The sequence below is a fragment of the Choloepus didactylus genome, chromosome 5, assembly GCF_015220235.1.
Source record: "Choloepus didactylus isolate mChoDid1 chromosome 5, mChoDid1.pri, whole genome shotgun sequence".
Lineage (NCBI taxonomy): Eukaryota > Metazoa > Chordata > Mammalia > Pilosa > Megalonychidae > Choloepus > Choloepus didactylus.
The window spans coordinates 160846516-160859409 of record NC_051311.1 but is presented as its reverse complement, the minus strand read 5'-3'; the positions used below and the strand labels follow the sequence as shown (position 1 = coordinate 160859409).

Sequence of the window (12894 nt, the reverse complement as noted above, 5' to 3'; positions counted from 1 at the left end):
GTAATAAATACTATCTTAGCTTTTTTCTCTACATATATTCTTTTCTGATTTTTTTTTTCATAAACTTGGGAATATACTATTAACATACATTTATAATCTGCTTTTAATTTTTAACTTTTTGTGGTTTCCTTAAAGCATATTTTTATCTCGAATTTTAAAATAGCAATATAGAAAAATGGATGTGGAAAAAAAATGGACAGTATCTTACTGGTGGCTATTTTGCTGTTAAAACAGTGCTATAAAGGGCTACTTCTGCAAGGGCAGCATGAGGGGCTCCAGGGAATCTCTCCCCAGTGAAACAACAGGCCAGTCTTACCCTAATACTGAAGCCAGACCAAAAAATCACAAGAAAAGTAAACTATGCACCACTATTTCCTCTGAGTTTATATGCAAAAATCTTTAACAAAATATTAACAGATCAAATACAGCAACATATAAAAATATTTTGCATGCTCATGTGAGATTTATCCCTGGAATTCATGGTTGATTTAACATTTGAATACCAATTAACACAACACACTCTTATCAATATAATAAAGAACAAAGTCACATGATCACCTCAAATGATGCAGACAAAGCACTTGTCAAAATCCACTCACCCTTCCATGATAAAAAACACTCAACAAAGTAGACTGGAACTTCCTGAACCTGACAAAGGGCATGTATGGAAAATTCACATCATATTTAATTCTGAAAGACTAATAGCTTCCCCCTAAAATCAGGAACAAGCCATGAGGGTCTGCTCTCACCACTTCTATGCAACATGGTTGGCAGTTCTCACCATGGCAAGTAGGCAAGAAAATGAACGAAAAGGCATCAAGATTGGAAAAGAAGTAAAACAACTCTATTTGCATAATCTTGTACATAGAAAATCCTAGGGGATCCTATCAAAAACACTTTAGAAATAATAAACAAGTTTAACAAACTTGCCAACTACAAAAAGAAGAAACAAATATAAACAGTATTTCTATACACTGGAAATGAAATTCCCAAAATGATCTTAAGACTTCCATTTATAATAGGGTAAAAAGCATACAAATAGCACAGTGTTTTCCCATGTGGCCCCTTTGTGCCTACTATCCTGTATGCAGCCCCAGGCGATGGCCCAAGAGGGTCAGGGCATCCTGGCAACCATCAGGTCCCCAGGGGGACAGAAGGGGTGAGCTGTGAGAGCCAAGGGCTCCGGGTCACTTGCAGTTTGATCCAGTTTTAAAGCAGCAAAACCCTGGACATTCACCTACATAGCAGGATGTCTGATGTGTTTTCTCACTTCAAAATGAATCTGATTGCTATCTTTTAGTTTAACTTTTGTCTAAGTGATCCTGCCGTTGCTCTCATTAACGTTTTATAAGATTATAATTCCTAAAGTAGTGTTTCCAGAATAAAGATGGTTTTAATATAATTCTTAAGAATATATTATTTATTTTTCATTGGGCCCTTTTAGATAATATAAGTACTGTATTTTATTTACTTAATTGGTCCACTATTAGGTAAAACATAATTGAAGTTTGACCTGAACACACAGACAATTTGAAATTTCAAAGGTGGTTTCTATATGCTATGAGATGTGATAAGAAAGCTGCAAAAGTAACTTAATATCTACCTCTGGAGGTTTGGAGCTATGCACCCCAGAAAAACATGTTCTTATACTTAATCCCTTCCTGAGGTTGTGGAGCCATTGTAAGTAAGATCTCTTCAAGATGTTACTTCAGGTAAGGTGTGGCCCAAATGAATCAGATTGGGCTTTAACCCAGATTACTGAAGTCCTTTATAAGCACAGTGAAAGTCAGACACAAGAGCCAGAGGAAGCAGCCAGAAGCTGGAAGTCAGTGAAACTTGGAAGGGAAGGGAGTGGCCAGGAGAACCTGCCATGTGCAGTGCCATGTGACAGAGGAGACAAGTCTTTGGGAAGAAAGCATCATCTGGATTTTGGACTTCTAGCCTCAAAACCATGAGCCAATAAATTCCCATGGTTTAAGTCAACCCATTGCATGGTGTTTGCTTTAGCGACAAGGAAACTGAAACATTACCTTAATAAATTTTCATTGTTTTTTTCAACAACACAAGAAAACAAAACAAAACAAAATCAACCACAAACACTCCTCTCCCTGAACTTATTAGTATTTTTGTTAGTTTAGCCCTAAATTCATAGGTTGATTTGGGGCAGCTGACAATTGACAACCATTTGTTTCTTACTTTGCTTATTCTTTGTATCTCTGTTACGTTGTTTTTTTAATATTCATTTCTAAATTTTATGTAGCCAAAATGAAATAGACTTGTACAGCTTCTGGGTTACATTTTCAAATTGAAAACAATTTCCTCAATCTAAGATTTAAAAAAATTTTTCTGATACTCTCTATTTCCACTGCTTTATAAACAGTGAGCATAGGGGTTCTAAAAAGTCATAGTGATAGTATTTTCTCCATTCTTTCAAATATTTCTCATTCCTAATTTTTTTTGATGTTTAATCTTGCAGATAAATCTAGTAGAATTTGGCCAAGTTCTCTCTCCACCCCCAAGAACACAACATTTATATATTATTTTAGGAAAGTTGACATTTTCTAATGTCTTTATATCAAAGAAAGATATACTTTTATACCTATTTACACCCTCATTCATATATTAATTTGAATGTTTTTATCCATGTACTGCACATTTATTTGTAGGTTTGTTGGTTGGCATTTAATCTTGTTAATAATTATGAGCACATATATTTTTAGTTATGAATCCTTGTTTCCTTCATCCTGTATTTTCTTCGGGCTTTCCTTCCTTTAATTACACCTGAGTATAATGCCTTAGGAAAGGCTACGGCAGAGGGATAAACCAAAAATGTGCAGAATCATCTTGTCTTTTTTTCTGAGAATCTGAAATCCCAGAGGAGAGACAGAGGATTTGGTGAGTGAAGAAAATATCTTGGCAAGAAAGATGAGAGTTGCATGGTCCCCTCCATTTGCCTTTGCACAGAAACTCAAAAACACATGCACAAACCCTACTAAGATTCTCTACAATAAGAGAACAAGAGGGAAGAAAGCAAAATGAGACTGCATCTTCTAGAATTTGTGCTGCTTCCAAACATACTGGGGGTACCAGAAGTTTTCTGCACAGTTTGAGGAACCTAATGATCCATGACAACTAAAACAATGTCTATAAATAGCGGATAAGCAGAAGATCAGAACGTCACAGCCTGCCAAAGCCTTAAGCACCACGTAACCATGCCACAATAAGCACTCAGTGCTGTCTTAAATTGAAAAAAAAAAAAAAAAAAATCCCTACCCCTCTCTTCCTCTACACCACAAAAGTCAGTTTCCTATAACTATGATGTTTCCTCATTTGGTCCCATTCCCGTCTTTTGGTGGAGTTATTTGAAATCAGGGATGCTACCATATTGCTTGATTTTTGTCCTTTCATGTAAGAAATAATAAGGTGATACCTCATTTGCTGTTATTTTTACAGAATTCTTTATGCTGCTCAAAATCTATAGGAATATGCACTTTCTTTTAACTCTTCTCTTGAATTACTCCTTATTTCACTAAATTTAAGATGTAATTTTTGTAGTATGGGACTTAGGATTGCGGTTCGTTCCAGGTTTGATTTGTATTTTCCTCTTATGAGCATTTAATGTCAAATATAACACACATACATAAAAGTAAATAAGCCCTGAGGATACAGTCACTAAATAATTACAGAGTGATCTCAGTCACAGCACCGTGGCCAGCAGAAATAAATAATATCAGCAGTACTCACAAACTCCACACTCCCGTGCCTTGCAGGGCCAGTGTGTTTAATCACAGGAGATTTTGCTTTCATGAGTATGAATCATCAGTGGGGCTGTCCTATTCTTCTTTTTTTTCTCTTCATATTTTAAATTAACATATAGCTTATATGCAATAAAATGTACCCTTTCAGTGCATAATTCTGTGAGTGTTGACAAACGTATGCATCTGTGCACTCACACCACGATCAAGATATAGAACCCGTCAGAAATAATTCCATCCCCTTTGAAGTCAACCCCTCCTCCAGTTGCAGCACTAAAAATCCATGCATCTGTTACCCGTTCCCATAGTATCACCACTGCAAGAATGTCATACAAATGGAGTCAAAGAGTATGTAGACCTTTGAGTCTGACTTGGTATAATGCACTAAGATTGATCCATTTTGTTGCATAAGGACTTGATCCTTTTTATTACCGAGCAGTACTCCGTTGTATGGGTGCACCACTGTTTGTTAATCTCTTCACCAGCTGAAGGACACAAGCTGAAGGACAAATAAACACATGCCTACAGGTTTTTGCGTGAACACAGGTTCTCACTTCTCTGGGGTAATTCCAAGTAGGATTCCTGGGTCCATAAGGAAAGTGAGTGATTATCTTTAATAGGTAAACACTGTTTTACCAAGCTGTTTTCCAAAGCAGCTGTACCATTTTGCATTTCTTCTATCAATGTATGAACACTCTATTTGTTCTGCATCCTTGTCAGTACTTGGCATTGTTCCTTTTTAAAAAGCTATTCTAATAGGTTATACAGTGCTGTATCCTTGTAGCTTTAATTTGCCAAATGACTAATGATGTTGACTCTTTTCATGTGCTGATTTTCCATCTGTATTTTCTTTGGTGAAGTGTTTGCTCAATTTTTTTTTTGCCCAATTTGTTTTATTTTGTTGTTGTGGTTTGTTTCCTTATGAATATTGTGAGGTTTTCGTATACTCTGGGTACAAGTCCTTTATCAGATACGTGATTTGCAAACATTTTCTCCTATGGGTGGGGTTTTCAATCTCTTAATCTCAGTTTATAATTTTGATGAAGTCCAATTTATCAAATATATTCATACAGTATCTAAGAAATCCTTGCATAATTGAAATTTACAAGGCTTTAAAAATATGCTCACTTCTAGAAGATTTACAGACAGGTTTTTAAATTTTGGTCTACGGTACAAATTGAGTTAATTTTTGCATGTGCTGCAAAATACGGCTTGAGGATTTTTTTTTCCCTATAGACATCCAATGATTCCAACTCTATTTATTGAAAAGACTAGCCTTCTGCATTGGTTTGTCTTTTTTTAACTTTGGTGAATTCAGTGGGGTTTAGAAGGCATATTCTAAACAACATATTCAAAGTGCTTAAATAAAAAAAAAAACCCCAACCAAGAATCATATATCTTTCAGAAACGAAGGCAAGAGATTTGTTTATTCACAGATAGATAAAAGCTGAGAGAATTTGTTGCCAGGGGGCTTGATTTATAAGAAATACTAAAGAAAGTTCTTTGGGCTGAGGTTGACACCAGACAATAATTCAAATGTGCATGAAAATACAAAGAGCCCCAGTAAAGTTATTATGTAGAGGCATGGTAAAAGACAGACAGAAAGTATAATTACATATTTCTTTTTCTTTCTTCTCCTGAAGTATTTAAAAAGCAATTACATAAAACAATATAAAATTGTACTGTGATCCTATAACACATAGAATTATAATATATTTGACAATAATAACACAAAGAAGGGGCATGGGAATGAAACTATATTGGAGTTAGGAAATTACACCAAATGGTAACTTGAACCCACAGAAAGGAATGAAAAGAATAAAAATAGTTAATAAAAAGATTAATAAATAATAAAACTTTCTAAAATATATTTATGCTCTTTTCTTCTCTTACTTGCTTTAAAGGATAAGATTATAGAAAATATTAATTACAACATTGTACTCTTGGGTTTGCCACAGATACAGATACAATATATACAATATATACACTAAGAAAACAGTGAAATATGTACTTAGAAATCATTAAAGAATTAAAATGATATACTACAAAATACTCATGACAAAAGGAGGTAGTAAAGGAAGAACAGAGAAAAAGGTAATCATGAGACATAGAAAACAAAAACAAAATTACAGGCATAAATGTAATCCTATCAATAATAGTATTGAATGTGAATGAATTACACAATCCAATTAAAAGGCAGAGATTGTAAAAGGATAAAAAGTAACACAGAAGATCCTACTATATGCTGTCTACAGGAGACATACTTTAGATTCAGGAACACAAATTGATGGAAGGTAAAAAGATGGAAAAAGCTATACATGCAAACAGTAACCATGAGAGCCTTGGAATGGCTATACTAATATCAGACAAAATAAATGGTATAGAGTCAAATATAGAGACACTAAACAAATTTTAGAGACAAAATAGACAAAAGAAAGTACTATGAACAACTGTATGTCAACAAATTAAATAACTTAGATGAAATGGACAAATTCCTACACAAACCCAAACTACCAACACTGACTCAAAAAGAAATAGAAAATATGAGTATTTCTATAATAAATAAAGGGATTAATGAAGTAATTTTAAAACTTCACACAAAAATCCCAGGCCAAGGTGGCTTCACTGGTGAATTCCACCAAACATTTAAAGAAGAATTAATATCAAGTCTGTAATAAACTTTTCCAAAAAATAGAAGAGGAGGGAACACTTCCTAACTCATTCTATGAGGCCAACATTACCATGATACCAAAACCAGGCAAATATGGTGCAAGAAAAGGAAAATTACAGTCTGATGTTTCTTATGAATACTGGCACAAAAACCTTCAAGAAAATACTAAAAAACGGATCCAGCAATTTGCATAAAGGACTATACACAATGACCAAATGGGATTTATTCCAAGAATGCCAGATAGTTTTAACATCCAAAATTCAATTATTGTAATACACCATATCAAGAGAATAAAGGAGAAAAACTACATGAGCATCTCAAAAGCCACAGAAAAAGGATTAAGAAAAATCTAACATCCTTTCATGATAAAAACATTGAACAAACTAGGAATGGAAAGGAACTTCCTCAACCCAGTAAAAAGCATGTATGAAAAACCCACAGCTGATGTCATAATTGATGGTGAAACATTGAATACTTTCCCCTAAGTACAGGGACATGGCAAGGTTGTCCACTCTTTCCACTTCTATTCAACATTGTACTCTAAGTTCTAAGTATTTAAAAAGCAATTTAAATACACACAGGTTCTCACTGGCCATTAGGCAAGAAAATGAACTAAAAGGCATCCAGATTGGAAAGCAAGGAGTAAAACTATTTGCAGATGACTGTGGATATAGAAAATTCTATTTGTACTAATATACGTGTTCTGTAAGGTTGCAGGGCACAAGATCAATGCAATAGAAAATAGTGCTTAATGAATATCCTAGTATTAGCATACTCAGGTTTTTTAAAAAGTTCCCTATATGAAAGAGTTCTAGAAATGAGATTTCTGTATCAAATATTATGTATATTGAAATGTTTGCTAATTCCAAATTACTTCCCCAAAAGGTTGTAGCAGTTTTCATTCCCATCAATGCTACATGTAAGGACCTCTTCTCCAACCCCTGTCCAGCCCTGGATGTTATCAACCATTAATAGCTTTTGCCAATATAATGGTTGAAAACGAAAACAACTTTGATAAGGTTGGTCATTTTTTATATATTTATTGGTCATTTATAATTCCAATTCTAAAAATTTCCCATATCTTTGGCCCAATTTTCTACTGATATGTACATTTTAAATACTTTTTAATCACTTGACTATGGCTTGGTTTGGGGGGAAGGAGGGTTGGGTAGGGGTCTGAATGTCACTAGGATTTTCTTTATTTTTGAAGTCCAGTAACTTGACTAGGATTTGCTCTGGTTTTAATAGGTTTGAATCCATTTTTTTTTCTCTAGGACATAGCTCCCCTTTATATATATAGAGCTACATCTTTATTTCTGGAAAGTTTTCTTGAATTATGGCTTTAAACATTTTTAAATTCAGATTTCTGGGCTTTTGGGGGGGGGGTGGATGAGACTAACTCTACATACTTTTTCTCTGGCTTATGCCTATTCTTATTTGTCTGATTCCCATGCATATTATTCTCCCTAAAATCCACTGTAATTTTTGTCCTTTTTCATTTCATTTTGCTCAGTATTTTACACCCATCTCCATATCCTTTACTTGCTTTACTGTGAAACTTCTAGTTTTCATTTCCAGCATTTTTGTTGTTGTTGTTGTTTCCATTTCTTTCCTCAACTCTATCAATTTATTTTTTTATCTTTGAAAACTTTCATCTTTGCTTTGTACTCTTTTTTCAGAGAGGCAGTTTTTTCATTATTTTATTGTGCAGAGAACATTTGGGTTAAAATTTTTACCCGTCTATGGCAAGTATTTTTAAAGGTGTGAACTCCATCCCTCCCCGCCCCTTTTTTGGTCATTTTTAGCTTCTATTTTTTCCTGCAGCATGTTTGCAGAAATCCAATAATAATGTGCTTTTATTATTACTAATCATCTCTGCCTGAAGGAAATTCATCTTTGCAGGAGGAATTAGGGCCGGGAAGGGGCTGGGGGAGTGAGCTGGAGTAGCAGGCACCCCAGATTCTCACCTGTGTTCTGGAGACACTCTCACGGATGCTCTCACCTGTGCATGTGACTGCTCTTGGCCAGCAGAGCATCTCCTTGATCCCCAGGGAAGTCATCGCTAGAATATGCTTATCACTGGAGCACAGACCTCATCTTTTTCTCACTATCACATAGTGTGTGGCTTGGCGTTCATTTCTTTAGCTGGCAAGTGCTACAGCTCTAGGTCTACAAGCCACCAACACTTCCTCCTGTAGGCTCCCACACCAACAAACTGCATCTTATACACATGGCTTTTTTTTTTGCATGTTTTCTCTTTCAGTCCTATGTTCCCTAAAACTCAGTGGTGGTAGCTAGGATTCAGGGAGGTTGCGAGAGACTGTCTTTGCTTTATTATCTTTTGTCCCCCACCAGGACCTTTGGTTGGCCCCTCTGGGGCTGCTAACTTGGAGAACTCCGGGCTCTGTTGGAGGTGGTGGCATCCTTTCTCACTTTGATCTCATTTTCATTGAACTTGGCGGCCATTCTTGGGATTATTGGCCAAGGTTCTGAGTCATAGATATTTCCCAGCTTCAGGGTGGGTGAAGGTTCCATTTCTCTTTCTCAGTTTCTTTGTTGATGTCAGTTGTAATCAGTTGTAAGGGTGCAGACACATCATTATGCAACCATGTAAAATTAGAAGTCGTTATAATTTGTTCTTCATGATTAAACAGTTCTTCAGTACCAGCCGGAGCACATCTCAATACCAGTATTACCATCAGAGGATATTTATGCAAATGAGCCTCAGGATTAGTAATGACGACTCTCTCAAGCCTCTTTTAGAACTTAAATAAACATTTTGCTGTGAAGAAAATTGACAAAAATAATTTTGTGTATGCTTACCCCAGTAGCGTGGTAATCAGAGGTAACCACTGAAGGATTATCTCCTGTCCTGGCCTCCGCTGTACTGATGGGTGGTTTTTCTAGAGAAGGGAGTTGTAGGCTGTTGGACAAACCATTAATCTTCAAGAGCAGCTCATCTAACAGATTTGAAAATTCTTCCAGGTAATATTTCTGAAGGGAAGAAAGTTAGATTACTAAGTGCATTCAAGAACCTAATTTTCCTTCTTTCCTCACTATCTGAAGCATTTAGTAGTATCTATTTTAGATGACAAAGTGCTATGTTAAAACATACTGGGCCCTGGATACCTCCTCACACCAGTCAAGAATTATAGGCTAACAGGCGTCACCTGCTGGGCAGAAAAGCACAGTGACCCGAGGCATCAAAGGGTGGAGCGATTTTCTAAGACACACCCGCAGGGAAACCGGATACTGAATATTTCTTCCCTCTGGGACCTGAGCCTGTTCTGGTCTGGGAAAACCTGATTTGGATAAACAAGGAAACCATGCCTAGACAACAGAAAATTACAACCTACACTAAGAAAAACAAAGTTATGGCCCAGTCAAAGGAACAAACGTACACTTCAACTGAGATACAGGAATTTAAACAACTAATGCTAAATCAATTCAAAAAGTTTAGAGAAGATATTGCAAAAGAGATAGAGGCTGTAAAGGAAGCACTGGACATGTATACGGCAGAAATCAAAAGTTCAAAAAACCTACTGGTAGAATCTATGGAAATGAAAGGCACAACACAAGAGATGAAAGACACAATGGAAACATACAACAACAGATCTCAAGAGGCAGAAGAAAACACTCAGGAACTGGAGAACAAAACACCTGAAAGCCTACACACAAAGGAGCAGATGGAGAAAAGAATGAAAAAATATGAGCAACATCTCCGGGAACTCAAAGATGAAACAAAGTACAATAATGTACATATCATTGGTGTCCCAGAAGGAGAAGAGAGGGGAAAGGGGGCAGAAGCAATAATAGAGGAAATAATTCATGAAAATTTCCCATCTCTTAAGAAAGACATAAAATTACAGATCCAAGAAGCGCAGCGTACTCCAAACAGAAGAGATATGAATAGGCCTACGCCAAGACACTTAATAATCAGATTATCAAATGTCAAAGACAAAGAGAGAATCCTGAAAGCAGCAAGAGAAAAGCAATCCATTACATACAAAGGAAGCTTAATAAGACTATGTGCGGATCTCTCAGCAGAAACCATGGAGGCAAGAAGGAAGTGGTGTGATATGTTTAAGATACTGAAAGAGAAAAACCACCAACCAAGAATCCTGTATCCAGCAAAGCTGTCCTTCAAATATGAGGGAGAGCTCAAAATATTTTCTGACAAACAGACAATGAGAGACTTTGTGAACAAGATACCTGCCCTACAGGAAATACTAAAGGGAGCACTACAGGGTGATAGAAGACAGGAGTGTGTGGTTTGGAACACAATTTTGGGAGATGGTAGCACAACAATGTAAGTACACTGAACAAAGGTAACTATGAATACGGTTGAGAGAGGAAGATGGGGAGCATGTGAGACACCACAAGAAAGGAGGAAAGATAATGACTGGGACTGTGTAACTTGGTGAAATCTAGAGTATTCAACAATTGTGATAAAATGTACAAATATGTTCTTTTACGAGGGAGAACAAGCAAATGTCAACCTTGCAAGGTGTTAAAAATGGGGAGGCATTGGGGGAGGGATGCAATCAGCATAAACTAGAGACTGTAACTAATAAAAAAAAAAAAAAAAAAAAAAAAAAAACATACTGGGCCCTGGACTCAGAAGATCTGGGTTCCGGGCCTGTCTCTTCACATCTCATTTATAATATACAGGTATGTATATAAATATTATGGATAATAATGCCTACATAAAGGTCTACTGAGTGGATTCAAATGCAATAATATATGGGAAGGTATGTGATAAACAATAAAGCCCTTTAAAATGCAGACTATCATGATGACAGATGACCAGATCCAGAGTTGCACTGGGCAATGCCTAAATATTAGCAATGGGAAATAATTGGGTACTTGATATGCAAATACCTGCTTTGATTTCTTTGCATTCAGGTCTGGGATGACTAAGCTCAAACACTGTGCCTAAGGCTCCATATTTTGAGTAAAAATCTTATTCTGGTAGCAGATACCAAAAGCAAATGACTAACTTTAAAAGGGAGGGAGCAGGGTATGTGTGTGTATGTGTATGTGTGTATGTTAGGAGGAAGATTATAAACTATCTTTCCAACCTTATGATGTCATTACAAGGATATGAGCTGAAAGAAGAGAATTTGCTTGGGAAACTGTAAAGTGCTTTACAATTTGTAAGAAAACTTCCATGAGTTCCTCTATGGTTAAGAACTAATTTTGTGGCTTTGCGATGATGTCTGACACAGAATCACAATTATGCTTTAATAACTGAAAGCAGAATTCTGCAATCAGATCATCATCTTGAATGTGCTACTGGTTTCACTAATACAAGAATCTCATGGCTTACATGATTCTCAACCATTTTAGTGTCTTCCAACGTTGGCCTTTCCAGTCCTAGAAAGGTGAGGGTCTTCTCCCATACATAAGTAGTAATATCTTTAAGACTCACAAGGTCTTTACTTCGAGAAGATTTTCTTTTTCTGGCAAAAGTCAGGAGGGAACCTTTCAGCTGGAGAAAAGAGAAAAGTAAAGACAAATTTAGTGTTAGCAGGAAAAAAAATTCCTTTGTTAATTTAAAAATCTATGAAATGGAGATTGTATCTGATGATGCTATTTTATGACCCTTGATAAGAAGACAATTCCTTGGTAAAAATCAGGAAACCATCATTCATGAATTGAGCTAAACTGTAGTAAGATAAACTCAGTGACAGAAACTAATCTTATCAAAAGGGTATTTCCATTATCTAGCAGCTGAAGATTAGGATTATTAAGACAATGTCTTAACTGACATAGCTGAGATGGCTACTAGTGAGGTGCATGTGACAGCACACGACTGTACCCAGGAAACAGAAAGGGACACACAGACATGGTGGGTCTTGTGTGCCTTCAGGTGTCAGACCTGTACAGGGATGCTCAGGTACTGGAGAGTAAACTGGTCTATAAACTGTCCCCAGTTGTGTGCAGGTGGGAGGCCTTGATGGTTTTACCAACGAAAAGATTCCCTGAGACAGTGGGAGCTGTGGGCATTGACCTGACTCATATGCAGAGAAATTAATACATTAGTGCCACCTTGTTTTGAGTGGTGAAGTTCAAATGCCTTAGCATGACTTTCCAGGTCCTCCATCCCAGGCTTCCACCATCCTTTGCAACATTAGGTCTGTTCCACCCAAAACCTCGGCCTGACCCTCCCTTACTGCCTTGCTCTTGCTCTGGGCCCTGCCTACAAATACTCTTCCCAGTTGTCTCCACGAGCTGACCTCCTGCTCATCCACCACGACTGAATTCTAATTTCACGTCTGCTGTGCGAAGGGTTCCCAGTCTTCTTGGGAAGAACAAACTAGCCTCTTATCTACGTTCCTTGCTTTTTGAGGAAACTTCTATCTAGGCTTTAGAATTGCATATAATTGGGCAAGATCTGTATGCTGAAAACTCTAAAGCACTGATGAAAGAAACCAAAGAAGATCTAAATAATGGATGGATGTACAG

At 36.6% G+C, this 12894-nt stretch overlaps 1 protein-coding gene across 1 annotated transcript in view; it reads right to left on the bottom strand.

Moving 5' to 3' along the window:
* Positions 1-12894, bottom strand: part of PKD1L1 (polycystin 1 like 1, transient receptor potential channel interacting) — a 201059-nt gene that overhangs the window by 22686 nt on the left and 165479 nt on the right. The window contains exons 51-52 of the mRNA XM_037837205.1: positions 11756-11917; positions 9250-9420 (exon numbers count right to left, since the gene is read on the bottom strand). Of these exons, the coding sequence (XP_037693133.1) occupies positions 9250-9420; positions 11756-11917 (333 nt within the window). The remainder of the gene's footprint in view (positions 1-9249; positions 9421-11755; positions 11918-12894) is intronic.